Source organism: Mycena indigotica (assembly GCF_014461135.1).
Source record: "Mycena indigotica strain 171206Taipei chromosome Unknown Mind.scaff0009, whole genome shotgun sequence".
Classification (NCBI taxonomy): domain Eukaryota; kingdom Fungi; phylum Basidiomycota; class Agaricomycetes; order Agaricales; family Mycenaceae; genus Mycena; species Mycena indigotica.
In genome coordinates, this window is record NW_023503008.1 from 1,589,491 (window position 1) to 1,615,644 (window position 26,154).

Below are 26,154 nucleotides of genomic sequence, written 5' to 3' on the forward strand. Positions count from 1 at the left end.
ACGCCGTGTGACACGCTTGTCATTTCACTCTCGCGATGGCCCGAAGGACAAGCGTTGAACGGCCGAGCGCAGAGGAGGCCCTCAATCTCGCCACAGCCCAGTCTGAAAATGTCTTCTTATTCGTCCCCAACCTCATAGGCACGCGATCACCTCAGTATTCTGCTATTTTCACTGACAATTACTAGGCTACACTCGTGTTATTCTCGCTGGAGTGTCTCTTCACTTCATGAGCTACCATCCCATCTATTGTACTATTGCTTATTGCATCTCGTGTCTTCTTGATGCCGTCGACGGCCAGGCTGCTCGTGCTCTTGGTCAAACCTCCAAATTTGGCGCTGTTCTTGATATGGTGACCGACAGGTGCGCGACTCCGACCATCGCCGAGCTTTTAACTCAAGACAACTAGATGCACAACTTCGTGTCTTCTGTGCTATCTGGCGTCTGCCTACCCCGACTTCGCTCTCCTGTTCCAATTCCTTATTGCTCTCGACTTCAGTAGCCACTACATGCATATGTATAGGTTGGTGACTCTTTAAGCGTGTCGCATCCCCTCAAACACCGTGCAGCTCTCTCGTCACCGGGTCTGTCAGTCACAAGCAAGTCAATAGCGACGTCAGCAACATTCTGTGGTGGTATTATAACAATTCTGTGAGTTCGACCGTCCCTTTCAATCCTAGACCCAATCTAACATTTCCTAGACGACTTTGTTCCTTGTTTGTGCCGGAAACGAGTTGTTCTTCGTCTCCCTTTATCTCATGAAGTGGATCTCGCAGCCTATTGGCCTGGCGATGCCGTATGCGGCGACCTTGACATACCCGCAATTATTCGCCTACATCAGTGGCCCTGTTTGTTTCACCAAAAACGTCATCAATGTAGTACAGCTCTGGAAGGCGTCGAAAATATTGGTTGGTGTAGACATTGCGGAGAGACAGCGAGCCAGGGAGGAAAAGGCACGAAGACGAGAATAATTTTTGTTTGCTACTTTAATAGACCAATTTTCAAGTTTGCTGCGTGTGACTCTTGGTGACGAAGCGGCTGACCTATGCGATCTTCCCAAACGCTCCTTCGGGCTACACTGAAAAAAAGTGTTTCGCGGCCTATAGCGCGAGTGCCCCGACCGTTCATTCGACAACACGCTCGGCGTAGTTCAACCCTTGTCGAGAATGAGCCACCTGTCGAGCCCCCAATAATCGAAGCCTCTGCCTCACCACCCGAGGCGCCAACAGAAGAGCCAGAACGCGTAAAACGCAAGACACGCCTTGCCCTTCCTACTCGGGATCCGGAAACTCCCGTCGAACTACCTGAAGGCTTGGACCTCGAAATTCTTTGGAGGCCAGAGTCTGACGCGGGCCCATCCGACCAGTCCGCTTTACCGCCTCCGGAAATATTTGAAGAGGCGTTGCACAACTTGAACATCACACTGCACCCCCAAATTCAGCATCGTGCAACTTGTCAGTTGGGTTTAATAGACAAACAAAGCCGCGTTATTTACTACTATTTTCTAGACCCATCGCCGCTTGGTCCTTTGGTGGAGCCAACGTTGGCACTGTACTGTCCCATCGGTCAGCATAACCAGCCTTTCGGACACTTGCAATAGCTCATTTTTCGTTGATTTTAGAGGGTGGTGACTATGTTATAGACGCGACGGTACGAGAGCTGGCACGACGAATCAATGCGGAGGTCCTCGTGTTGGATGCCGTCCAACTGGCAGCTGGAGAGTGGGGTGTCTTTGGAAAAGGTGCACAGTTATAAACTTTTTCAATCCAGCTGCTAACCCATCTAAAGCTGCAAATGCGCTCCAATTACCTCGAAATCCACTACACTTTCCATCCAACCCAGCTGGGACGCGTGCCTCTTCTTCCGCGGAGGATCAAGAAGACGATATGGATAGCGGCTCTCCTCCTCTCACGCCAACGCAAATGACATTGACGCTCTTAAATCCCCAGTCTGGCCGGTCAATCGTGGCTAGTGCTGCTCGACGAACTGCCCCTGCTACCAAGATCTCCACTTTTTTTGAGACCGTGGTCAACACCTCATCATCGGATGAACAAGTCCGGCCTCGCCTGGTTTATATTCGAGGTAACATTACATTGACCACGCAGAAACATTGGTTTGCATCTAACTTGTGGCAGATTTCCCGACCCTTTCGCCGTCATCGACAGCATGGTACCCATCCCTCTTGTCGTCCGTCCGTGCACGCAGAAGACGCACGCTTTCACGAACTACCGCACCAATAACCCATCCCGTGACAATTGTCTTCGGTATAACACCCCCGCTTGTCCCAAGAGGAGTTTCTACAGCACCGCCGCCAACAACAACAAGGCGAACAGGTGCCAACAACAAGGGCGGCGAATGGAGCGAGGACCCAAACAGTGACCGCGCCAGAGAAAAACGACTCCGGGAACGGTTACGACGATGGGAGCGCGGTGAAGGTTTACAGGCCGAGCTGCTGAAAGCAGCGCCAGACATAGATAATGCTGGTAATGGCGAAGGCAATCCAGGCGTCATCATTATCGGCAACTCCAGCGCCATGATTGCCCATCCCCCAGGCGAATCTGGTAACCGCGAGAGCAGCTCAGACCCAGAGTCGTTGTTCTTCAGGACTTCTGTTGTTGTTCCAGGATTCCGCTCTTTGATTGAGGAGCGATCGTGTCGGGTAAAACGGCGGCGTGAAATCAACGAACTCACGATGAGGATGGGTGTTGGGTCAGTGGGTGGGGCCATTGACAAGGACAGCGCGGGATCCGTCTTTGAGTCTGCTGGACCAAGTGCAAGCTCAGAAGAATCGCAATCTCCCCAACGACAAATGTGGGAAGACTGGGGAAACAGGGTCGAAGCGTGGCCAACTGTGCGAGCAGTTAGTGACCGTGCAGTTGGCCGTGCGGTTGTTACGTCTTTGGCAACGGAGGTAGAGACGGAAAGGCGTCCAATGGACTCGACACGTGTCACATGGCAAGACATTGACAATGCCTGGGCTACCCATAGGGCCAGTCGCGGCCTGAGAAAAATGTGGATGAAGGAGGCAACAAAATCTACCTCACAGGAGCAGGAGGAGGATGATCACAGCGACGATGAAGCAACGGAGCCAGAGCCTGTAGATGAAATTGTGGAGAGAGTGAGGAACGACGAAGATTTAGATGCCCACGAAAAACAACTGCTTTCTTGCATCGTCGACTCTGGTAAGTCTCCTTCAAATCCAATACAAGTTTTTAAATTGTTCTAAGCCACAATGCCAACATCCTTCCGTCAAGTTCATCTACCAAGCCATACGATCGACTCGGTCCGGACTATCGTATCACTCCCCCTGCTACACCCGCAGGCCTTCCAGCAAGGCATCTTGAAGGAGCATGGCATGACTGGCTGTCTTCTATTTGGACCCCCCGGTACAGGAAAGACGCTTGTCGTCCGAGCATTGGCCAAGGAGGCCGGCTGTCGTATGCTTTCAATCACTCCTGCGGATGTGTTGGATATGGTTAGTCAACGGCTCGAGTGAATTTCCTGTCTATCTGACTGCTTTTTTGTTCAGTATGTCGGCGAGGGCGAGAAACTAGTCAAGGCCGTTTTCTCGCTGGCTCGACGGCTTGCGCCGTGTGTCATTTTCCTCGATGAGATTGACGCTCTTTTTTGGTGCCCGCTCTTCTGGTCGCGATCGTGGGGGCGGCGCTCTTGCCCACCGTAGCGTGTTGACGGAATTTATGCAAGAAATGGATGGGTTGCGGTCCTCCAAAGAAGACAACGTGATTGTTATTGGCGCTACCAACCGGCCATTCGATTTGGACGATGCCGTCCTCCGTCGTCTTCCTCGCAGACTACTAGTTGACCTTCCTGGCGAACCCGAACGAGCAGGTAAAGAATATTTGATTTGTTGTTCTAAAAGCTCATATCCTGTCACTAGAAATCCTCAATATTCTTCTGCGCGACGAGACTCTTGGCCCCGATACTGACACGAAGAGTATCGCAAAGAAAACGGAGGGCTTCTCTGGGTCTGATCTGAAGCGTTTGTTTCTTTTTTTTCCTACTTGCCGTATATGCTGAACTTTTCGCTAGATCTTTGCGTGTCCGCCGCTCTTGACGCTGTGAAAGAGAACGTTGTCGTTCCTTGGTCATCCACACCTCCAACTGTTGAAGACAGCCAACATGATGCCTCGTCTGAAACAGTTCCTCCACCGTCTTCAGTCCCCCGTGTTTTGCATTTACGACACTTCACCAAAGCGCTGAAGGAGATCACCCCTTCCGCCTCCGAATTCTCTGGGACGCTTTCAGAGCTGCGTAATTGGAATCAAGAATTTGGCGAGGGGCGAAACTCGTCCAAAAAACGACAGCAGGTCTGGGGCCGCGACCGTTTCGGATTCACAGAGAAAATGAGGGTCCCCGAAGAACACGGAAGGGTATTACCATCTGGTGGTAGTGCATAGACTAATTAGACTAAAGTACTGGATAATATAAACAGTACTCTCATTTCCGACGGGAGCCTCTCGTTTTCTTGACTGGAGTATCAGAGTCCTCTTCATCAACATCCATTGACTGGTCTGGTTTACGGCTTGAAGTGTCAATTTGGTCCTCTTCGTCTTCATCATCATCATCATCATCTTCGTCGCTGTTTTCTGCTGCCCTTCTCACTCGTCTCTTTCCATCCTCCCCATCACGGACAGCGGCTTCACCGATCGGCGTCATTTCGTCGCCCTTGTTTGGCCACCCCTTGCTGCAAGCCGGACAGTGTCGCGACCGCTGGATGAGCTTGGTAAAGCACTGAGTGTGAATGTGGCAATCACAGTTGGGTGCTTTGCAAGCGTAGCCTTTTGTGACAACCTACGCCCACATCAACAGGAGAAAGACAGCGATCCTCTACTCACCCCAGAACAAAACGTGCATTCGTGTAGCTCGTCAGGGTATGTCGATTTGAGATACAGCGCCAGCTCGAGCAACGAACGCGAGGAGAGGGAGTAGCGACCACGCCTGCAGTGTGTTAGCAAGCGACTTGTAAATATGTCCAATTGCACGCACTTGCTTCGGAGCAGCCACCCGTTTGCCACGAAACTCGACAAGACGACCTCCGCTTGGGTCTTGCTCATATTGGATTTGGGCTTGAGCGCACTGACTTCTCGCAGGGCAGCCAACGAGGAGATCGAGTAGGATTCGCGTGGGGCCAGCATGATTTGCTCGACCTAGATGAGGCTATAGAGAATTATACTGGGTTTTTGTAATAGGCTTACCACCGCTTTGAAGTACGCGATCTCGATGGGTGTATAAGCTGTTGCGAGTTGGGAAACGCCGTCCTCTTTGCAGTTGACCTGATCGTGTCTAAGTGTTATCAGACACACACTAAAAGGAAGGACGCCGACCATGGAGTAGACAAGGCGGCCGGTGATTTCGTCTTGTGTTGACTTGAGTTCGAGTTGGAGGGGGTCAAGCGACTTGTTTAGATTGGCCACGAAATCGAGCCACTCTTCGTCGGGGAGCTCGACATTGGGATTGACGGCTATAAGAGACGTCAAAACAAAAAAACCACGTTTACGGCACGGACTCTGGACAATCTCCTTTGACTTTCCCCACAGCGTCTGGCATAGCGCGTCTGAGAGCACGCTGTTACCACGGGACAAAACTGATTGGAGGAAGACGCGTCGAACATCCTTTGCCTTTTACTCCAAATCAGTCGCGTGTTTCAGTGAGATTGGAGAGAAATATGCCTCAGCCATTGGAAGAAAGAGAAAAGACGCGAAGTGTCACGTCACGTATATGGTAATTCATAATCACGGCTTGGGCACGCGCAAGGTCTTACTGACCATCGCGGCCGCCCAAGCTCCAAACACAAAGCTGACTAGATGTACTTCTCCCCGCCCGCCGGCAGCACCCCACAGCGTGCACGTGCCCAACGGTAAGCCTTGCTGTCCCTCAATCCACCCATTCCAGGTCCAAAATGCTAACACTCCAACGAGAGCAAGCGATGAGGGTATCGGGAGCCCCTCGAAATATTTCGCTTTCCCTGCCTCGTCTTTGGGGACTAAGGCAACAGTTGCGTTGAAGCGGGCTAATCTGGCCAATCCGCAGCAGATGAATGAGGTCAGAAGAACTGTGTCAAGATATGTTCGTAGTCCGACAACAAACGCTAGGAGAGCGGGGGCAACTCCAAACGAAATCTGCCATACTTTTTTTCAATGCAAAGTTGGTCAAGGGTCAATAAAACGCACCAGGTCAGCCAAACTGTCGAGCTCCTGCCCAAGCAGACTACTTGATTTGCGCCATCGTGCGACCTTGCCATCGAAAAAGTCGAACATGAGACCGGCCACGGGAAACCATAGGGCGGACCAGAGGTAGTCAACATCATTGTTGATGAGATAGTGGGCAGAGGAGAAGATAGAGAAGGAGCCGCAGACACCATTCATGATAGTCACTAAATCTGCCAGACGAAAGTTTCTAGTTCAGGTTAAGAGGGAGTGCTGCCTTGTGGGTTTTAAACAACAGACCTGACGAGCGAAAAATGGCCGTCAGAGTCCTGGTATTGTTGGAGCGCATCGGCCTTCGCATCAGTTGAGGAGGTGCGGTGGCGGACGCTCATGGCAAGGAGCGAAACGCGTGACACATGACACAATCCATTACCGAGAGCATAAATCGAAAGCAATAAACACAGCAATACTGGAAAAAAATTCTAAATTATTCCCCTTCACTCGACTCATCGGTGGTCGCTACCTCAGACGACGACGACCGTCTGGCCCGCATCTTCGGCTTTGGCTTATATTCCTCCGATGGGTCCTCTGCTACATCGAAAACAACACCAGGCCTTCTTCTCCGCCTCTTGCCTCGTGCTTTAATTTGAGTCTCCTCGTGGTTTCGCCAATCCTGCGTCGCAGTCATCGGGTCTCGCACGGGCGGCAACTGGGAGGGAATTTGACTACTTTGCATCGACGCTGTTGGTGAACCCATCACCGTATTTGGCTAGACACAAACCATAAGACTGAGTTGGGGGAGAGATAAATTCAACTTACCGCGGTCCCATTGACAGCGTCCATAGATGCAGTAGACACCCTTCGCCGTCTTTTGTTACTCAGAATGCGGAATGGCGTAAAAACTCGTGAATTAGGGCTTTTGCGATCAGCTATCATTGGAGTCCCTGGTGGAGGAATAGCAATTGGAGGTGGTGGATGCCTGCGACGTCGGTCTTCGCTGATCTCAGGAGTGGTTCGACTGCGTGCCCGAGAAGAGGGCCTGTCAATAGGTGGATCTGGAGGTCTTTGGCGAAACATATCGAGTAATCCCTTCTTTTTTGCTTCAGAAGAGACCGATGTCCGAGAAATTGTTGGGTGTAAGATAGATTGGGCAATAGAAGAAGGGGTACGAAGAATTGACTCTTCAGACGGCATACGTTGCATTGGTCGGGAGGATGATGACGGAAAAGGCTGCGCTGTTGGAGGTGGCGGTACTGCTGCTGCTCGGCTGGGTGGTCTCGCGGGCGGAATATCATGAGAGGGAGGTGGTACTGATCGCGTTCTTTCTGTAGGGATAGGAGTCACAACCACAGGTGGTTCAGCAGGTTTGGTAACTGGGGGCTCCTTTCTGGAGCTTGATGCATGATTAGTAGTTGAAGGAGTGGTCTGTGAGCGTGATGGTGGACGCTCGCTTGGGCGAGGTGGTGTAGAATGCTGGACTGGAGATGGCGTATGTCGCGAAGACTCTTTTGAAGGAGTTTTCATAACCGCAATGGGCTGGTCTCTAGAGGGAGTCTTCATGACAGCAATATGTTCTTTGGATGACGAGGGTCGGTTGGCTTCTCGTGAAGGAGTTTTCATCACAGCTGGAGGCTCTTTGCGTGAACGTGAACTTCGCCCTTCCCGCCCCTCATCACGCGGCCGATTGGAACGCGACGATTCGACCGCTTCAGTATAAGCAGTTTTGGACTTCCGTGAGCTACTCGACACTTCCGTCGGTTTACTCGGTCTCTTCGACTGTGATTCAGATGATTTCGATCCAGATGCAGCCACGGGAGGCGCCGTAGACCGATAAATCGGAGCCCTTTCCTCTGCCCGCACAACGGGTGGCTTGTCTGAAAGAAGGTCTCGGAGTTGAGTGTGAAGCCCTTCGCCTTGTCTTGAAGTTGACTGTTGAGCACTAGGGTTGTCCGTACCAGGGCCAACCCTTCCAGCCATCACAGAAGCCATCGCAGCTGGTTGTGGCTGGGACGGAGTCGCATAAATGCTTGCCGGTGGAATCCACACTTCTGGAGCCGTCTGGCTCTTAACAGGGTTCACTGGCGCGTATATCCGAGACAAAGAAGGCTTTCTCTCTAGTCGTGCCGGAGGAGGTTTAATGGGATCTGTGGCACGTGCCTCGAATCCAGCAACCAAATTGGAGACCTTGGGCGGTTCTGGCGGACGCGGTCGGGTGTTAGGGTTCGGTGCATATAAAGGAGGAGGAAGTGGTCGTGATTGAGAAGGTGTTTCTGCGCGTTGGATGGTTGAAGCGATGTTGTATGAGTAGGCAGCAGGCGCTGACCGCGGAGCGGTTGATTGACTTGGAATGGGTAAAGGCTGTCGATATGGGGGGTCGTTGGCAAACGCCATGGTTCTTGATTGCTCAGTGGTCCTGGTTTCCTGATGTGGCCGCGACACTTGGTCTGCTTTAGCACCGATAGCATTGTCACTCGCATAACGTCGATGCTCTGGCCGTTCTACACTCGGAGGGGTCTGAAATAGTCTGAGATTGGCTTAACGCCCTGAAGTAAAGCGCACCGGCTGGGATGGGGTGCTGTCGGCTCTTGATTTCGTAGTTTTCGTCGGAGGGGCAGTGCTCTGCGGAAGTTTCTGGGCAGATTTAGAACGAAGAAATGGCCAGAAACCCTTGGTCTATTGCTGAGGGTAAGAGATTGGTCGGGAGGTCATGATTCATTCGCGCACCTCTTTCAACTTCTCTGTTGGCGGCGGTGCGGCAGTCTTTGAAGATGACGATTGCTTAGGAACAGCCTTTCGGGTTGTCCGTAGCTACAGAAGTCGGTGTCAATCAAACTTACATCCAAAAAAAAACTTACTGTGGGCCCGTGGTCGGTGTCACTCTCTGAGAGCCCGTTCTCTCCACGTTGCGCTTTTGGATGACTCGATGGCAGATAGACTGGCATTCGTGTGATCTGAGGCGTCTGTTTACCGCTCGAGCTCGACGTATTTGTAGGCTGGGTGGCGATGGGGGTTCTTCCATGCTCTGGCTGAATGATTTTAGTGGAACGAAGACGAGAAAAAAGCAGAATAAGTACTGCGACTTTGGGGTTGGATGAGGGACGTTTTAACGCACTGTCTGGCTCATCGTGCCGCCCCCTGCTAGTTGTGGCCACCCGGCTGTCTTTCCTTGTTCGCGCTTCGGAAGCTTCTTTGGTCTTGTGCTTCGATTTCTTAGCCTCAGCATCACGCCGCAACGACGTTGTGGACGCTTTCCTACGCGTATGCTTTCCCTCCTCCTCTGCCTTGCGTGATGATGATGATGGATGTGATTGTGGTTGTGGTTGGTCAGGCGCGGGCTGGTATGCTGCTCTGGATGGTGGGCGGTCGATATTCGGGGCGGAATAGAATTGTGGCTGGTATCCGGGTAGAGCAGTTGGGTATCTATAAGCCGTGGAAGTTCGTGTCGTCGTTTCTGGCGGGCGGCCAGAGCCACTTGTCGTCCTTTGTCGAGGTAGCTCTGGCCTGGGCAGCCAAATCTTGTAAGCCTCATTGCTGGTGCGTGTTGTTGGTTTTGAATGTGGGTCTGCTTTTCGTTGGAGGAAGAAAGATTTCATGAGCGTCGGCGACGGAAAGGAATAGCAAGCAACCCGGCGCCCATGAGGCTGGGTTGAGCGCGCCTCAGTCTTGAGTTGATCACGGCAAGGTTTTGTTGTGACATGCAGCGAGATTTCCGAACAAAGTGGTTACTACAGAAAACACATCATCAATACCCTCGTCTTAGAAGCTCGTTTTCTTCCCGCAGTCTCTGGTTCTCCTCTCGAAGCATATGAAGCTCCCCCAGATAGTCATCAAATCTAGTCCTTAATTCCCGTCCCAGTTTGAGCACATCTAAATGCATGCCAACCATCTCCGCCCGCTGCTCTTGCTGGAAGTCATGCATAGCATCACGAACTATGCCCTTCAATAGTTCTTGAGCTGTCGAGCCACCCCCATTTGGTGAGGAAGGAACAATATTTCGCAGGGGTGATGGAGCCCAATTGCTGACTGACGATGGCCGTCGTGGAGATATTTGCATCGAGAGCTCGCGCTCATTCTCTTTCCCTGTCTCCGACCGAATCTGGAAGTTGACACTTTTACCCTTCGCCTTGCTGCTCTCTTCACCGCGTTCTGGCGATTCAGGTGCCCAACCTTTCTTCGCGTTCCCCATTGGGGTAACGGGGGCATGGAGACTGGGTAGTTCAGGTGTAGGGGTCCTGCTGGCGGCCAACATTGTCTTTGCTCTAGCACCAGCTGTTTGAACAGTTGGAACAGACGACGATGTAGATGCAGAGGAACTTGGTCGACGATTGCCTACAGAGACAGAGCTGGCGGTTGATGCTTTCCGACCAGATAAGCGTGCGGAGGCTGTGGTTACGCTACTCTTCAGAATTGGAGCCCGTGATGAGACTGGAAAAGCCGCCTCAACAAACTGTGCAGTGAATAAACTCAACAATGAGCGTACCTTTGGGAGATTCAACAGTGACGCTTTTCTTTACCGGCACTCGGGGAGAAGAAGCAGCCGGTTTACGAGGCGGAGAAACCACAGAACCACGACTAGCTGAGCCGCGGAGCGAAGATACGGTATTGGCCGGTGTGCCGCGAGTAGGGGCTGCTGCTTGCGATTTGGTTTCTGCCTTCTTCTAAGCAAATGTCAACAAAAGAGGATTGGTCAAACAAGGGAATAGTGATACCTGAACGGCCAAAGTCTCGATTCGAGCCCCACTTCCAATGCTGACAGATTTTGGTGGCTTGTCCAAAGCCCGTAAATCTACCAGCAATAATTTTCCAGATTCTGTCCCGATATACAGAGACGCTCCGTCTGGCGAGAAAGCCATGCAGGTGATAGAGACCTTAAGATTGAGAGTGCGGAAAAGACCCTTTTCTTTGTCCAGATCCACCAAGCCTACGCTACCGCCATTGGTAGCAACCGCGACCAATGTCTTTGAGAAGGGACTGCAAGAGATGGCGATTATTTCGGTTGTGGGGGAATCATTAATCGGTATGGTTTTGGAAGGCCCAGAAGCTCGAATTGTGTCATATACGACGAGTTTCCTCCCGATACCAAGGAGCAGTTTCGCTGGAGTGTGCGGGTGAAAGGTGCAGAACGTGATCATCTGGTTGTCGAGGACAAGACCGCGAAGAGTAGTCATTTTACCCGACGCTAGGTCGTGTAAATGTACAGCAGATGCGCTACATGCGGCCAGTTCATTGCCACCGGAAAGTGCCAATGATCTCACTTCCGCTTTATTGTCCAACTTGAGCGTCAATTGCTTGGACTCCAAGACATGAATGCTCTCCCCAGCGGCGAAGACGAAGGTGGAAGGCGATTTCCATAGGAGATGGGAAATATTTGTGCCATTATGTTCGATTAAGGCAGTGAGTGTGTTGTTGGCTGGATTGTACTGGTGGATTGCATTGTCTGAGGCGAGGAAGAGGGTTGTGTTGGCCCAGGTACTGGCAGTTGGACGAGACAAAAGGGTGATAGAGGTTGGAATAGAGGAAGAAGTGCGACGAAGAGCAGTAGCTTCCACTGTAACGAGTTCTGTCGCGTTCGCGATGGCCACACTAAGACTCGCAGAAGACATGCTTGGTTGCAATCAAGCACGGGACGGTGTTAGTCACTCGGTGTGACGTAGGCCCACTCGCTGAGCTAAGCCAGTCTACCTTCTTCCTAACCCGCTTGTTTGTCTTCTGGTACTCCCCCCGGACCACTCACCCTCCATCGGAATGGTCTGCGCTTGAATCATTTGACCCGAAATTTCTTAATTATTGAGTTTTTTGCAGACCGGTACCATGGACACCCTCGACGAGAAGTCCAACGGCCCACCCCCGATGGAGATTGACGAAGTTGTTTCTGTCAGAGATCGTGAGCTTCTATGAGCCAACAATATTTACCCACACCTCATTATTTGGCTTAAAGACGATGCTTTCGCAGCAAAACACATGCCCGACCTGGGACACGACGTCAAAGACTTCCAGGTCTTCACCTGGCACCTGACAAATTGGAAGAAATTAGACAAGAAGCTAACCAGTGCGGAGTTTGAGTGTGGCGGACACAAATGGTGAGTCCATCTCACTATCTCTACTCCACAATATCATTGCCTTCATAGGCGTATACTACTATTTCCTTTCGGAAACTCCAATGCACCTCCAAACGACACAGTTTCCGTTTACCTCGACTATGCAGAGCCCAAGAAGGCTCCAGAAGGCTGGCATGCTTGCGCTCAATTCGCTCTCGTGATCTCAAATCCCCACGATCCAACGATTTACACCGTCAGCCGTATGTCTTGCCCTACACATTCGACCAGCGCTAACAATTTTCTCAGATGCTCAGCATCGTTTTATCGCTGAGGAATCCGACTGGGGGTTCACTCGTTTTAGCGAATTGCGCAAGCTATTTCATGCTCAGGACAACCATGGCCGGGCAACTATCGAAGATGACTCGGCCGATATCACTGTCTATGTCAGAGTCCTCGAAGATCCGACTGGTGTTTTGTGGCACAATTTTGTCAAGTGCGTTCCCGTTATTCACCGATTTGACTAGTCTCACATATCTTCAGTTATGACTCAAAGAAGGAGACGGGCTTTGTCGGGCTAAAAAACCAAGGCGCCACTTGCTACATGAACTCACTCCTACAATCCTTCTTTTGCACCCATTATTTCAGACGAGTGCGTGTGTTGCAAAGAAAGCAACCAACTCCCCTTGCTGAACCGAACTTTACCTAGGCGGTTTACCAAATCCCGACTGAAGCAGATATACCAACGGAAAGCGTTGCTCTGGCGCTGCAACGCGTCTTTTATCACCTCCAAACCTCCGACCAGCCTGTTGGTACGCTGCGCCATGGAGACCACGTGTGGATGCTAACCAATCAAATAGGTACCACGGAGCTCACCAAGTCCTTCGGTTGGAAATCTCTCGACTCTTTCCTTCAGCACGATGTGCAGGAGTTTAATCGCGTTCTGCAAGATAAATTGGAATCCAAAATGAAGGTGCGTGACATTGAATTACGTCGTCAAGTCTTTTTGACGCGTACCAGGGGACGAAAGCAGAAGGCGCGATTGCGAAACTCTTTGTGGGCAAGATGAAGAGTTATATCAAATGCGTCAACGTAGACTACGAGTCATCGAGGATCGAGGAGTTCAATGGTGCGTCACCTTGAATATACCAACTGCATCATTTCTAAGTCATGTAGACATCCAACTCAACGTCAAGGGCATGAAGAACTTGTACGAATCCTTCAAGGACTATGTGGCCGTTGAAATGCTTGATGGAGAGAACAAGTATCAAGCAGAGGGCTTTGGTCTGCAAGATGCCAAGAAAGGAATCATCTTCCAGTCATTCCCTCCCGTCCTCCATCTACAGCTGAAACGCTTCGAGTACGATATGCAGCGCGATGCCATGGTCAAAGTCAACGACCGTCACGAATTCCCTTTCGAAATCGATCTGGACGAATTTTTGGATGAGACTGCCGACCGCTCGCAACCGTGGGTATACAAACTCCACGGAGTCCTCGTTCACTCGGGTGACCTTCACGGTGGTCATTACTTTGCCCTCATCAAGCCTGACAAAAAAACTCGTTGGCTCAAATATGACGATGACAGGGTAACACCGGTTACGGACAAGGAGGTGTTGGAGGAGAATTATGGGGGCGAGCCTATGGGTCTACCTCCCGCAGTTCAACGTAATCAAGTTCGGGCATTGAAGCGCTTTACCAACGCTTACATGTTGGTATACATCAGAGAATGCGCAAGGGACGAGCTTCTTGCTCCATTCACGGAGGAAGATACGCCTCCTCATCTGAGTATTGGCTTCATGTTCGTCTTTATGTCGGGTTGTTGACTTCTCCTGTAGAACGCAGACTCGACGAAGAGCGGATGCAAATAGAAGCTAAAAAGCGGGAACGAGAGGAGCAACATCTATTCCTCACCGCCAAGGTCTGTCATTTTTTTTTGCCGTCCGAAATGATATCTTAGTGTGGAACTAATAGGTTATCACCGATGAGACCTTTGCAAGGCATGAAGGTTTCGACCTCGCAACCTTCGACGAGAAGAATTGGCCGCCTTCTGAATTGCCCAGTTTCCGTGTTTTGAAACAGGAAACCTACAGTACTTTCAAGAGCAGGGTTGCTCAACACTTTGGCTACCCTGAGAATCAGATCCGATTATGGGTTCTTGTCAATCGACAAAACAAGACTGTTCGACCAGATACGCCCATTCCCGAGAATGAACCAACGCTGAGTGCGTTGGAGCCATACCAAAGCAATTCTATCGTGCTGATTGTGGTGTAGCTGTCGAAGTCATTCGCAACAATATGGCGGCTCGACAAAATGACTTGAGACTATACCTCGACATCATTCCTGACCCTGCAAAGGTATTTGCTCATCTGCAAACTCTTGAAGCGCTAAATTCCCTCTCAGCCTGACCCCCCTCCACAATCAATCATGATATTCCTGAAGCATTTCGACACGTCCAAGCAGACTCTGCTAGGTGCTGGCAAAGTCTACGTCTCAAGGACGAGCAAAGTCGGAGAGCTAATGAATATCATCAACGAGAGAATGCGATGGACGCCAGGCACTCCATTGAAGCTCTACGAGGTAAGTATCTGGCTCGAATACGAAGAACCCCGCCTCACATAACAACCCAGGAAATCAAACCTGGAATGATCGAACTCATGAAGCCAAAGCTTTCCTTTGCTCAGAGTGAAATCCAAGACGGCGATGTTATCTGTTTCCAAGTTGATTTGTCAGACAAAGAGTACGTAACGCGCGTCCGAAAAAAATCTGCAACTTATTCCTATCTAGCACTCACGACCAAGACAATCCGAGCTTCCACCCGAACCCCATTCATTACTACGATTTCCTGCAGAATCGTGTCATGATCGTGTTCAGACCCAAGTTCGACGATGGCGAACACGATCGGGAGCGGTCAGAATTCCACTTGGTACTCAGCAAGAAACAAAACTACGATATTGTGAGTGCTCGAGTTGTCTGGAATCTTCTTTCGGCCAACATGACCTAGATGTCGACGAAAGCTGGAGAATACCTGCGCCACGACCCCATCAAACTCCGTTTCACTACCACGCACGCGACTAATGGGACAGCGAAAGCAGTACTCAAGCGCTCTTTGAATCAGAGCATTGCTGAAATCATGGCGCCTAACTACATTAGCCCGACGACAACTGTCATCCTTTACGAGAAGTTGGATGTCAGTATCGTCGAATTGGAGACGAAACGCAGTCTCAAGGTCGTCTGGACTGGCATCCACAACAAGGAGGAAGCCACACATCCCTTCTTGTTGCCCAAGACCAGCATCATCAGCGATCTCGCTGAACATTTGGCCAAGCTTGTGACTCTGTCCTCAAGCGGCTCCCAGAAGATCCGCATCTTTGAGATTTCCAAGGATGGGAAGACTCAGAAGGAGTTCACTGGGAATGAAATGATAGGCAACATTCCAGAGCCTGTAGAGCTCTATGCGGAGGTTAGTGTTGCAACCTACCAAGAAAGGCAATAACTCATTCGCTCTTTAGGAGGTTCCTATCGAGGAACTGGAGGCCGACGATATGGACAAAGTCATCGGTGTTTTCCACTTCACGAAGGAGCTTTCGCGGACACACGGCGTGCCGTTCAAATTCGTCGTCAAACGGGTATGGCAATAGCCTTTCTTCGTGAAGCGGTGACTAACCGACTACCACATCAGGGAGAGAAGTTCTCGGAGACAAAGAAACGGTTACAAGAGCGAATCGGTGCTTCTGACAAAGAGTTCACCAAGTTCCGATTCGCGATCATCCAAGTTTCGACGTTCAAACAACCGTCTTACATTGAGGATGGCATGTGGATTCTGTTTTCTTGTAGTGTCTACTAATTTCCTTATTCGTAGATGACACGATATATGACCACCAGTTCGCTCCTGAGGATGTGCTGGGGTTGGATCATCCTGACAAATCAGGCAAGACACGGATTGGTGCGGGTGGGGCAAGCCTCACGATCCGAGGCTGATCTTACTTTCTCCATCTCTCCTTTCATTTGTTGTCGACCACTGTACTTTCTCATTACAAACAGAATTCCCCGCTCTGTGCCTAGATGTATAAATGAATTACTTATTAGGACGAATTCCCGCTACAAAAAGGAACAAAAAAGTCACTACTTTCGCTTTTTAGCCTTTTGCTTTGTCAAGGTCAGTGGGGAGTGCTTCAGTTGACAGCCTTTTCACGTACTTTGGAAGGTGATCGTGGTCCGGATTCAGTGTCGCTGTCGGCATTGCCATTCGTCGAGGGAGCAGCCAATGTCGCTAAACCAGGTTTTGGTACGTTGTACTTCAGAGCTATCAAGGTTGTTCAGCGCCAGAACGGGATGTGTAAGGGCCCAACACACAAAGAGAGCTTTTGAGATTTTCCGAAGACTCGTAGAGCGTTCTCATCTTCTCATTGGCGATCATTTCATTTGCGGTTGGGAAGATGATTTGACCCCAGCCCTCAACGAAAGAGTTGGCCTCCGCGACGACCTCCATGACTTCCGCCTCGATTTCCTTCTCCGCAGCCAGTAAACTGTTCCACAAGTCTTCGCCAATAGACCCTTTTTGGAGGAGATTCTGTAATGCCGGTTTGTCTTCACGAAGTCGGAGGACACGTTGCACGTCTGTCATCGCTCGTCGAACAAGGGCGGACTTGAGAAGAGCATCGGAGGCGGGTGGATCGGTCTTTTGGAGGAGGGTGACATAGACATTACGCTCTGCGTGAGTCGGGAAGTATGGCGGGAGTGACTTTGCTAATTGACGCGTTAAGCAGGTTTTTCACTGTGCTTCTGGATTTAGACCACTCACCAGCCGATTTCCTCCGGTATATCATAGAGAAAGTTCCCAGTCCGCCGAGAATAATAACCATGTAGAGAACGGGAACCAGGACGGAAGTCGATGACCCAGCCATTGTATCGTGCTGGCGGCGGAAGAGAAGGGAGTGACGTGGTGTGACCGAGCGTGATCTCTTACCTTGGCGCGAGACAAATGTTTGCCCGTACGCGTATTCTTTCTGCATCGCGGTCTGCTGTGTCCAGGCGCTATGCCTCGACGAAGGTAGGCCGGAACTTGCATACTTATAGCCCAACTCATTTGTTTTGGCCAGTCTCTCAAGGAAGCGCTGCAAGAAGTCATTCCGGCAAAGCAAGAGCAGCTCCGGAAGCTGGTTTGTGTTCTTTCAATGGTGGCCCAATCACCCATGCTCTCTAGAAAACCGAACACTCGCAAGCCGTTGTCGGAGATGTTAAGGAAAGCTCAGAAACCAGTGTTTTCACGTTCACTTACTCGAAGTAGGTCGAAAACATCATCGGAGGGATGCGAGGCCTCAAAGCCATGCTCTGGGAGGCGTCTGTGCTCGACCCCAATGAAGTAAGGAAAACAACGAGTATTGTCCATGCTCAATACGTCTCTAGGGCATTCGCTTCCATGGCCTCAGCATTCCGGAATGCCAAAAGGTCTTGCCTGCTGCTCCGGGCGGCAAGGAAATGACAGCGGAAAGTATGCTCTGGCTCCTAATGACCGGCCGGGTGCCAACAGAAGCCGAATCCCGTCAACTATCCCGCGAGCTTGCTGAAAAAGGCGACTTGCCTAAGTTTGTTGAACAACTCGTTGATTCGTCTGTGTTCATGATTACGCAAGGGTGTAGACCCTGACCATATCACTAGGTTCCCCCAAACTCTTCATCCTATGGCGCAGCTTGGTATGGGTGTTGCAGCGTTGAACCACGACAGTGCATTTCAAGCAGCCTATGAAAAGGGCATCAAGAAATCCGAGTACTGGACTCACACTTTGGAGGACGCGCTTAATCTGATTGCCCGTCTTCCGGCCCTCGCCGCACGCATCTACCGCAATGTCTATAAGCCTGGAACTCCGATGCCTGCCATCAACAAGGACCTCGACCTCATTGGTAAGTCACAGTGTAACTTCTAATGATTTCATTCACATGACCGTGTTGCAGGAAACTACTCTGCACTTCTCGGATTCGGCGACAACCATAGTCTGACCGAGTACCTTCGCCTCTACATTGCTCTCCATGGCGATCACGAAGGAGGAAATGCATCTGCACACACCTCTCGTGCGTATCTGTTTGGTCTTGATTGCCACTTGATTCTAAACCAAGACATAGATCTAGTTGGCTCAACGCTCGCGGATCCTTACTTGTCCTATGCTGCAGCTCTGTTCGCTTTAGCTGGCCCTCTCCATGGGTATGCGAATAGCTCGTCAAGTCCTATTGATTGATCATTCGAAACAGCCTTGCAAACCAAGAAGTGCTGCGATGGCAGTTAGCGATGCAGGCTGAGATTGGAAGTGATGTCTCCCATGAACAAATCAAGGAATACCTGTGGAAGACGTTGAAGAGTGGACAAGTCGTTCCTGGGTAAATAAAATCCCCCTCGATATGGCAGCTTTCTGATCATCTAACAGCTACGGACACGGTGTTTTGCGCCAAGCTGACCCGCGTTTCATTGCCTTGCAGGAGTTTTGCGACTCGCGGCCTGAGTTGCAGCAGAGTCCCGTCATCGGGCTCGTTAAAAAGGTCCAGTCGGCATGAAGGTCTTAGGACTTTGATTTACCCATCCGATAGACCTACGAAGTCGCCCCAGGTGTCTTGAAAGAGCACGGCAAGGTCAGCCAAGTCTTCCCAGCCACACACCCGACATCGTTCACGGCCGATCTCACAGACCAAGAACCCCTACCCCAACGTTGATGCCACTTCGGGCTGCGTTCTACATCACTACGGGCTGAAGGAATTCAAGGCAAGTGAGAGACTTTTGTTTCGTCTTAAATCCTGAATATTGCTCAGTACTACACGGTCATTTTCGGTGTCTCGAGAGGTGCGTTGTTCCCGTCATAGCGGATATGATTTTGACGCTATCAAGCCCTGGGATGCCTCACGCAGTCTGTCTGGGCTCGAGGTACAATTCTCGTCTTGCCTTTGTTCACGATAACTGATGGATATCGTAGCCCTTGGGTTGCCGTTGGAGCGGCCAAAATGTGAGATTTACCCTGTAGTTCTGCCCATTCACTGACCAAACACACACACACACAGCTCTGTCAATGGATGCATTGGAAAAGCTCATCAAATAACGAGAGTTGTACAACTTATTCATCGTGTCATAAGGAGAGAGTTGAATGGGTATCCTTTCCAATCAGCGTTGTCCGACGTGACCCAAAAGAAACAGAGATATTTAAGGGAATGAATGTCAAGAAAAAAAAAGAGAGAGAGATCAAACAGGTATCTGTACCGAGTGCTAGAAACGCCTTGGCGGAGGTGTTTGCATCTGTTGGGGAGGGGGTTGCTGGGGAGGAGGACCACGATACTGACCCTGAGGAGGCATTGTTCCACTTCGCATTGGTGGGCCCATCATTGGCGGACCTTGTTGAGGCGGACCTTGTTGGGGAGTGCCAACTCTCATTGGCCCCGGACCGGGACCGTAGCCTTGCTGATAAGGAGGGCCTTGGTTTGGCGGTGGCGGGCGTGGCTGTCCAGGTCCTGGCATCGGCATTCTTTGCATATTACCCGGGGGAGGTCCCATGTTTGGTGGTCCCATGTTTGGTGGTCCCATGTTTGGTGGTCCCATGTTTGGCGGTCCCATGTTTGGCGGAGGTCTTTGCTGAGGCGGGAATCCGTTTGGAGGCGGTCTGGGTCCACCTTGTAGCATGGGTTGCTGTTGCTGAGGTGGGGGTCTTTGCATTGGCTGGTTACCTGGGGGAGGCATTTGTTGTGGAGGAAGCATTTGCTGTGGTGGGCGTTGACCAGGATCGCGCAAAGGAATCTGTTGTGGAGGGCCCGGATCACGTAAGGTAACTGGGGCAGGCGGGTTCTTGTCTGCGACTTTCAGAATCTCATCGCTAAAAGTAAAAATAGTGAGCGATTAAAAATAGACGGATGGAATGACCATACTCGAGCAAGTTAAGCGCAGCGCACAAAACAACCCATTCTACACAATCTTCGTTGCCTTCACCCAGAGTCTGCCAAACAGCTTTTTCCTCGGGGGTTTTACCGGTGATGCTGATACGCGTGCCCCCGCCATTTGGGCCAGGAGGGTTCTTCTGGATCTTGCCAAATTCGATGCGTTTTGGCGGTATGTTATGCCCGGCATATGCGAAATAGAACATGCTCCAGAAAGCGGCATTGGGATTCGGCTTGGAGATTTGGAACAACGGAAGATCCGGCGAGTCGGGGGATGGAAGTGAGAGCTTGTAGATTGGCGAAATGACACCGGTGTTGGCGATAGACCATTTCAGATTGCGCGAAGCCTCACAACGAACAACACGTGAGCTGGACGTCGAGTGGCCAGGGTCTGACGCTGAGCCTTTGGCGTCCTTTGGTCGTGGGGGGAACAGCTTTGCAACACAAAGATCGCCTTGGGGCGAGGGCGTCAAGAGATAGTTCTCCGCATTCTGGCAAGAGTCAGTTTCGAGACAAATGGTTAGTAGAAAGCACACAAAGTTGGTATGAAGGTATGAGTACAGGATGTTTGACGGCTGGCCTGTTAGGTGATATGAGGGGGGTAGTAATTGGCTGTCGTGAAGAAGTAGCTTACCATGGGGTGTAACGATGAGAGTCGGGAGATGGTTGGGTATTGGGGGATGGGTCGGAGAGGTATATACAGAATATATGGCTGGCAAAAATGAGCTCTAGGATTGAGGCAGCAAGACTAAGACTGTACCGGCCATCGAAGCCCAATTAGAGTGGTAACTGTGACCGTTACTAGGAGCGAAGATGTCGACACTCTCGTCTGCGAGCTAACACACGTCGCAGTAGAGGGGTTTTGGAGGTGTTGTTAGCGTAGAGCTTATTTGGGATTATCGACGTGGAGAAGTAGAGTCTGGAGCTGAAGTGTATCGATGAACAGTGTGACTAGGCCGTGACGGAACTTCCTCTCGCAACCACGACCGCAATTCTCCAGAGAGTCGGAGATAGCAAGCTTGTTTGACGTGGAACTGGCTGGCCTTTCATCCAAAATCGCACTTTCCGTCAAATTCCATGAAGGGCCTCAAAAAGAATTTAAATCTGGTCAGTTCTACATCTGCGTTGTTGATTTCGCTAACAAGTCGTTTCCCAGCTCAATAGAAAGAGCTCCCAGGACTCGAGCTCGTCCAAGAAGGAACCCAAAGTCACTGCACCACCGCCTCCCCCACCCAACACTCAGAAACCACTTCCTCCAACTGCAAACGGGTCATCTGGCCCTGCTACGCCAGATCGCAGACATGTACCTGACGCGAATGGTACTCCGCCACCACCAATAGTCGTTGTCAGTCCAGACGAGGCCTCATATCGTACCAACCAGCCTGCCACTCCAGAGCGAATCAGCCATGATCTTGGTCCACCCCGCGCTGCCGTATCGAACATGTCTCGGCTTAGGGCAAATGCAAAGGACACGATTCCCATCGTCGGAAAGCCTCCCCGCAAACAACGGAGCAGTAGGTTCGTCGTCACTGAGAAAGTCGACATCGAGCGTCTTCCCGCATTCATGGGTCAGTTTACCTTTCCCTCTTTGAACTTTACCCTCAAATCTATGGTCAGAAACCCCACCCAGCGAACGCGCGCAGCTCTTTGTCAAGAAGCTTCATCAATGCCGCGTCCTTTTCGACTTCAACGATGCCAGTTCGGAGCTCAAGGGCAAACAAGTCAAGGCTCAAGCCCTCCACGAAATGCTCGATTATATCACCACCCAACGTGGTGTTATCACCGAGAGCTTATACCCGGAGGTCGTCGGCATGGTGTGCACTCTGTGCTATTCCTCGTTACTTGTTTCTGATCTGATTTAGTTTGCCGCAAACCTCTTTCGCTCGATACCCCCGCCCGTAAATCCTACCGGCGACGCATTTGATCCAGAGGAAGACGAGCCAGTGCTTGAGCTCGCTTGGCCTCACCTTCAAATTGTCTACGAATTCTTCCTTCGCTTCGTGGAGAGCCCAGACTTCAACACCAACATGTCCAAGCGCTACATCGATCAAACATTCGTTCTCAACCTTCTCGAGCTATTCGACTCGGAAGACCCACGCGAGCGCGACTTTTTGAAGACCACTCTCCATCGGATATACGGCAAATTCCTAAATCTGCGTGCCTTTATCCGTCGCTCCATCAACAACGTTTTCTTCCACTTTGTGTACGAGACTGAGCGCCACAACGGGATTGCAGAGTTACTCGAGATCCTAGGGTCCATCATCAACGGCTTTGCCCTCCCTCTCAAGGAGGAGCATAAGATTTTCCTTGGCCGGGTGCTTCTTCCTTTGCACAAGGCCAAGAGCTTGTCGCTATACCATCCACAACTAGCGTATTGCGTGGTTCAATTCCTCGAAAAGGACCCTGCTTTGGCGGAGGAGGTGATGCTTGGGCTCCTGAAATTCTGGCCCAAAGTCAACTCGCCGAAAGAAGTCATGTTTTTGAACGAGGTGGAGGAGGTATTGGATGTGACCGATCCAGTCGAGTTCCAAAAGATTCAAGTCCCACTCTTCCAGCAACTCGCGCGGTGCATCAACAGCCAACACTTCCAAGTCGCTGAACGAGCTCTTTTGTATTGGAACAACGAGTATGTCGTCAATCTTATGAGCGACAACTTGGCTATCGTCCTGCCCATTGTTTTCCCCGCCTTGTACTCAAACTCTAAATCTCATTGGAACCGGTAAGCAACTAATCTTACTTACATCTTGCAGGCATGTTGACTCCCCGCCCCATAGAACTATCCACGGCATGGTGTACAATGCCTTGAAGCTCTTTATGGAAATCAATCCAGACCTCTTCGACGAATCGATGCACCAATATAAGCAACGAAAACTCGAGTAAGTTTTTGTCTTTCTCTGGGGCAAGTTTGTATTCAAAAATTATCAGGGAGCAAGAACATGCTGTGGACCGATATAACGCATGGCAAAAGTTGAGGGAAAGGGCTCTCAAGGCAGCTGGAGGCTCCTTCCCCAACGGCTATGTAGAGATTCCACGATCGCCGCCTCCACCGCCATCAGCAGATGACACAGACATTCTCGACTTGTCTCTGGAGCTAAATGCGGCATCTATCGACGATGTGGTTGGTGACTTGGACGAGCATGGACTTGAAAGAGTCCCGATGGCAGATCCTGGAGTCGATGTGCGTTTTTGACATTTCCTGTCCATCACCCAGTCTCACCATGATTATTTCAGCGCTCATTACCAGAGCTCCACCACACAGAAGCTCCTCCTGCTTCTGGACCGGCAGCTCATATGAGACGAAAGTCTGTTTTACCAGGTGAGTGTTTTTTTAGCACAGGACGCTCGTGACTGATGATGGCTGGATTAGTTGACCCCACCGTAATGCGCGACCTTCAAGCCCACCAAAGTCTCGATAATGGATTGTCCTAAATGTACCCTGTCTCACCAACATGCATTTTTTCTTCTCTCTCTGTACCGTATTAGTACCTGCCTGTCTGGAGAATATACGAGAAGATTCACTCAGAGTCACATGACAATAGAACCTACTGGAAACATCGCGACTGATGCTAGAAAGTATATAAGCTGCCTGACCGATGCGCCAGTTTTTCACTTTTCACTTTTTCTCCCATCATCCTCCGACCTTCTGCGGTCCCCCTTCTTGCATCGCAGCAAATCATCCATTAACGAGTGCGCCTGTCACTTGTTTACTACTCTTTCATTCTAACTCTTACCGCAGCCTGATACATCCAGATGTCTTCCTCTAAAGCCTGTGGAATTGACGTGCGTGTTGCAGTCCATCCAATCCAAAGCATCGTTTACTGACTTGTGTTATCGACAGTTGGGTACCACCTACTCTTGCGTTGGTGTCTGGCAAAATGATCGTGTCGAGATCATCGCCAACGACCAGGGTAACCGAACGACCCCCTCCTACGTCGCTTTCTCAGACAGTGAACGTCTTATTGGCGATGCCGCCAAAAATCAAGTCGCCATGAACCCCACCAACACGTACGTGTCTTAGCCTTTCATTGTTATCATAATGCTGACTCTTTCACAAAGCGTTTTCGATGCCAAGCGTCTCATTGGACGCAAATTCGACGATGCAGAGGTCCAGGCCGACATGAAGCACTTCCCCTTCGTCGTCTTCAGCAAGGCTGGCAAGCCTTACATCCGCGTTGAGTACCGAGGCGAGCAAAAAGAATTTGTACGTCATTTCTTCCATCATGTTCCATCAACGTCTATCTAATCAAGATCGCAGTCACCCGAGGAAATTTCGTCGATGGTCCTCCTCAAGATGAAGGAGACTGCCGAATCGTACCTCGGAACAACCGTCAACAATGCCGTTGTCACCGTTCCCGCCTACTTCAACGACTCGCAGCGTCAGGCCACCAAAGATGCCGGAACCATTTCTGGCATGAATGTGCTCCGTATCATTAACGAGCCTACCGCTGCCGCCATCGCCTATGGCCTCGACAAAAAAGTCAGTGGCGAGCGTAACGTGCTAATCTTCGATCTCGGTGGAGGAACTTTTGATGTCTCCCTCTTGACGATCGAGGAGGGTATTTTCGAAGTCAAGGCCACCGCTGGTGACACCCATCTTGGTGGTGAAGATTTCGACAACCGTCTCGTCAACCACTTCGCCCAGGAGTTCAAGCGCAAGAACAAGAAGGGTATGTTCATATCATCTTTTTTTTACTTGATTGCTGACTAAGTTTTTCTTTAGATCTCTCTTCCAACTTGCGAGCTCTCCGTCGTCTGCGTACTGCTTGCGAGCGTGCAAAGCGTACCCTTTCCTCCGCCGCCCAGACCTCCATCGAAATCGACTCGCTCTTCGAAGGCATTGACTTCTACACTTCCCTCACCCGTGCCCGTTTCGAAGAATTGTGCCAGGACCTGTTCCGCAGCACTCTTGAGCCTGTAGAAAAGGTTCTCCGTGACTCCAAGATCGACAAGGCTAATGTTCACGAAATCGTCCTTGTTGGTGGCTCCACCCGTATTCCCCGGATCGTCAAGCTCGTCTCCGACTTCTTCAACGGCAAAGAGCCCAACAAGAGCATCAACCCTGACGAAGCCGTTGCCTACGGTGCCGCTGTCCAGGCTGCCATTCTCTCTGGTGATACCTCTGAGAAGACCCAGGACCTCCTCCTTCTCGATGTTGCCCCCTTGTCGCTCGGTATCGAGACTGCTGGCGGTGTCATGACTGCGCTCATCAAGCGTAACACGACTGTCCCCACCAAGAAGTCAGAAACCTTCTCCACATACGCCGACAACCAACCTGGTGTGCTCATCCAAGTCTACGAGGGAGAGCGTACCCGCACCAAAGACAACAACCTGCTCGGTAAATTCGAGCTTTCCGGCATTCCCCCTGCTCCTCGTGGTGTCCCCCAAATCGAAGTCACATTCGACATTGACGCCAACGGTATCCTAAACGTCTCTGCCTCGGATAAGACGACGGGCAAATCGAACCGCATCACCATCACCAACGACAAGGGTCGTCTGTCCAAGGAGGAAATCGACCGCATGGTCAGCGAGGCCGAGAAGTACAAGGGTATGTTCATTTTTCTCTTATTTGAGTGTGACTGACTTTGATTTTTTTCTTTCAGCCGAGGACGAGGCTGCCCAAGCCCGTATCAGCGCTAAGAATGGCCTCGAATCATACGCCTACAACCTACGAAACTCGATCACCGACGAGAAGCTCGCTGACAAGTTCGAGCCTGCCGACAAGACGAAGCTGGAGTCTGCTGTCAACGACACGATCAAATGGCTCGACGCGTCACAGGAGGGCTCGAAGGAGGAATACGAGGAGAAGCAGAAGGAGCTCGAGGCGATCGCCAACCCGATCATGCAGAAACTGTACGGATCAGGCGGAATGCCCGGCGCGGGCGGACCGGGTGGCTTCCCAGGCGGACCGGGCGGTGCTCCTGGTGGCTTCCCTGGTGCCTCTGACGACGGCCCAAGCGTCGAGGAGGTTGACTAAGCGGGTTCCTTCTTTTCCTCTCTGGTGCACGATGGCAACGACGACGACATTAAAAAAATTACTTGTAATACTCA

The 26,154-nt window shown here is 51.0% G+C and overlaps 10 protein-coding genes across 10 annotated transcripts; 5 read left to right on the forward strand and 5 right to left on the reverse strand.

The window, feature by feature from the left end:
• Positions 1 to 35: 35 nt before the first annotated feature.
• MIND_01037000 (AAA domain-containing protein) lies at positions 36 to 4,415 on the forward strand (the record flags this gene model as incomplete). Its single annotated transcript, XM_037366958.1, has 15 exons — positions 36 to 138; positions 186 to 360; positions 407 to 520; positions 567 to 648; positions 699 to 793; positions 1,147 to 1,451; positions 1,506 to 1,562; positions 1,619 to 1,738; positions 1,786 to 2,079; positions 2,133 to 3,179; positions 3,225 to 3,472; positions 3,527 to 3,627; positions 3,680 to 3,846; positions 3,896 to 3,997; positions 4,048 to 4,415. The coding sequence occupies 15 exons, from the start codon at positions 36 to 38 to the stop codon at positions 4,413 to 4,415; spliced, it is 3,378 nt and encodes a 1,125-aa protein (XP_037216352.1).
• Positions 4,416 to 4,455: 40 nt separating this feature from the next.
• MIND_01037100 (Phosphatidylserine synthase) lies at positions 4,456 to 6,556 on the reverse strand (the record flags this gene model as incomplete). Its single annotated transcript, XM_037366959.1, has 9 exons — positions 4,456 to 4,809; positions 4,854 to 4,956; positions 5,005 to 5,165; positions 5,214 to 5,291; positions 5,343 to 5,479; positions 5,525 to 5,636; positions 5,784 to 6,137; positions 6,189 to 6,414; positions 6,465 to 6,556. The coding sequence occupies 9 exons, from the start codon at positions 6,554 to 6,556 to the stop codon at positions 4,456 to 4,458; spliced, it is 1,617 nt and encodes a 538-aa protein (XP_037216353.1).
• A 95-nt stretch (positions 6,557 to 6,651) lies between these two features.
• MIND_01037200 (Phosphatidylserine synthase) lies at positions 6,652 to 9,757 on the reverse strand (the record flags this gene model as incomplete). Its single annotated transcript, XM_037366960.1, has 6 exons — positions 6,652 to 6,933; positions 6,984 to 8,678; positions 8,724 to 8,837; positions 8,889 to 8,972; positions 9,020 to 9,190; positions 9,239 to 9,757. The coding sequence occupies 6 exons, from the start codon at positions 9,755 to 9,757 to the stop codon at positions 6,652 to 6,654; spliced, it is 2,865 nt and encodes a 954-aa protein (XP_037216354.1).
• A 149-nt stretch (positions 9,758 to 9,906) lies between these two features.
• On the reverse strand, positions 9,907 to 11,767 carry MIND_01037300 (uncharacterized protein; the record flags this gene model as incomplete). Its single annotated transcript, XM_037366961.1, has 3 exons — positions 9,907 to 10,589; positions 10,645 to 10,822; positions 10,874 to 11,767. The coding sequence occupies 3 exons, from the start codon at positions 11,765 to 11,767 to the stop codon at positions 9,907 to 9,909; spliced, it is 1,755 nt and encodes a 584-aa protein (XP_037216355.1).
• A 142-nt stretch (positions 11,768 to 11,909) lies between these two features.
• On the forward strand, positions 11,910 to 16,177 carry MIND_01037400 (uncharacterized protein; the record flags this gene model as incomplete). The annotated part of the gene is made up of 20 exons (XM_037366962.1): positions 11,910 to 11,912; positions 11,967 to 12,048; positions 12,103 to 12,244; positions 12,293 to 12,462; positions 12,509 to 12,695; positions 12,743 to 12,851; positions 12,909 to 13,011; positions 13,060 to 13,172; positions 13,220 to 13,328; positions 13,376 to 13,984; positions 14,035 to 14,117; positions 14,171 to 14,420; positions 14,471 to 14,553; positions 14,600 to 14,776; positions 14,827 to 14,936; positions 14,984 to 15,152; positions 15,201 to 15,659; positions 15,709 to 15,825; positions 15,879 to 16,008; positions 16,059 to 16,177. The coding sequence occupies 20 exons, from the start codon at positions 11,910 to 11,912 to the stop codon at positions 16,175 to 16,177; spliced, it is 3,324 nt and encodes a 1,107-aa protein (XP_037216356.1).
• Positions 16,178 to 16,321: 144 nt separating this feature from the next.
• On the reverse strand, positions 16,322 to 17,103 carry MIND_01037500 (uncharacterized protein; the record flags this gene model as incomplete). Its single annotated transcript, XM_037366963.1, has 4 exons — positions 16,322 to 16,345; positions 16,396 to 16,502; positions 16,553 to 16,945; positions 17,001 to 17,103. The coding sequence occupies 4 exons, from the start codon at positions 17,101 to 17,103 to the stop codon at positions 16,322 to 16,324; spliced, it is 627 nt and encodes a 208-aa protein (XP_037216357.1).
• A 77-nt stretch (positions 17,104 to 17,180) lies between these two features.
• Positions 17,181 to 19,393, forward strand: MIND_01037600 (Citrate synthase; the record flags this gene model as incomplete). Its single annotated transcript, XM_037366964.1, has 16 exons — positions 17,181 to 17,249; positions 17,299 to 17,358; positions 17,403 to 17,435; positions 17,487 to 17,561; positions 17,606 to 17,808; positions 17,858 to 18,099; positions 18,151 to 18,267; positions 18,319 to 18,397; positions 18,445 to 18,570; positions 18,618 to 18,729; positions 18,778 to 18,819; positions 18,875 to 18,953; positions 18,997 to 19,027; positions 19,073 to 19,108; positions 19,158 to 19,187; positions 19,243 to 19,393. The coding sequence occupies 16 exons, from the start codon at positions 17,181 to 17,183 to the stop codon at positions 19,391 to 19,393; spliced, it is 1,485 nt and encodes a 494-aa protein (XP_037216358.1).
• Positions 19,394 to 19,444: 51 nt separating this feature from the next.
• Positions 19,445 to 20,873, reverse strand: MIND_01037700 (uncharacterized protein; the record flags this gene model as incomplete). The annotated part of the gene is made up of 5 exons (XM_037366965.1): positions 19,445 to 20,045; positions 20,098 to 20,597; positions 20,643 to 20,686; positions 20,741 to 20,818; positions 20,867 to 20,873. The coding sequence occupies 5 exons, from the start codon at positions 20,871 to 20,873 to the stop codon at positions 19,445 to 19,447; spliced, it is 1,230 nt and encodes a 409-aa protein (XP_037216359.1).
• A 310-nt stretch (positions 20,874 to 21,183) lies between these two features.
• On the forward strand, positions 21,184 to 23,535 carry MIND_01037800 (Serine/threonine-protein phosphatase 2A 56 kDa regulatory subunit; the record flags this gene model as incomplete). Its single annotated transcript, XM_037366966.1, has 8 exons — positions 21,184 to 21,213; positions 21,263 to 21,674; positions 21,724 to 21,920; positions 21,969 to 22,825; positions 22,881 to 22,982; positions 23,032 to 23,284; positions 23,338 to 23,422; positions 23,474 to 23,535. The coding sequence occupies 8 exons, from the start codon at positions 21,184 to 21,186 to the stop codon at positions 23,533 to 23,535; spliced, it is 1,998 nt and encodes a 665-aa protein (XP_037216360.1).
• A 164-nt stretch (positions 23,536 to 23,699) lies between these two features.
• Positions 23,700 to 26,080, forward strand: MIND_01037900 (uncharacterized protein; the record flags this gene model as incomplete). Its single annotated transcript, XM_037366967.1, has 6 exons — positions 23,700 to 23,801; positions 23,843 to 24,111; positions 24,163 to 24,307; positions 24,362 to 24,773; positions 24,827 to 25,651; positions 25,707 to 26,080. The coding sequence occupies 6 exons, from the start codon at positions 23,700 to 23,702 to the stop codon at positions 26,078 to 26,080; spliced, it is 2,127 nt and encodes a 708-aa protein (XP_037216361.1).
• Positions 26,081 to 26,154: the final 74 nt, after the last annotated feature.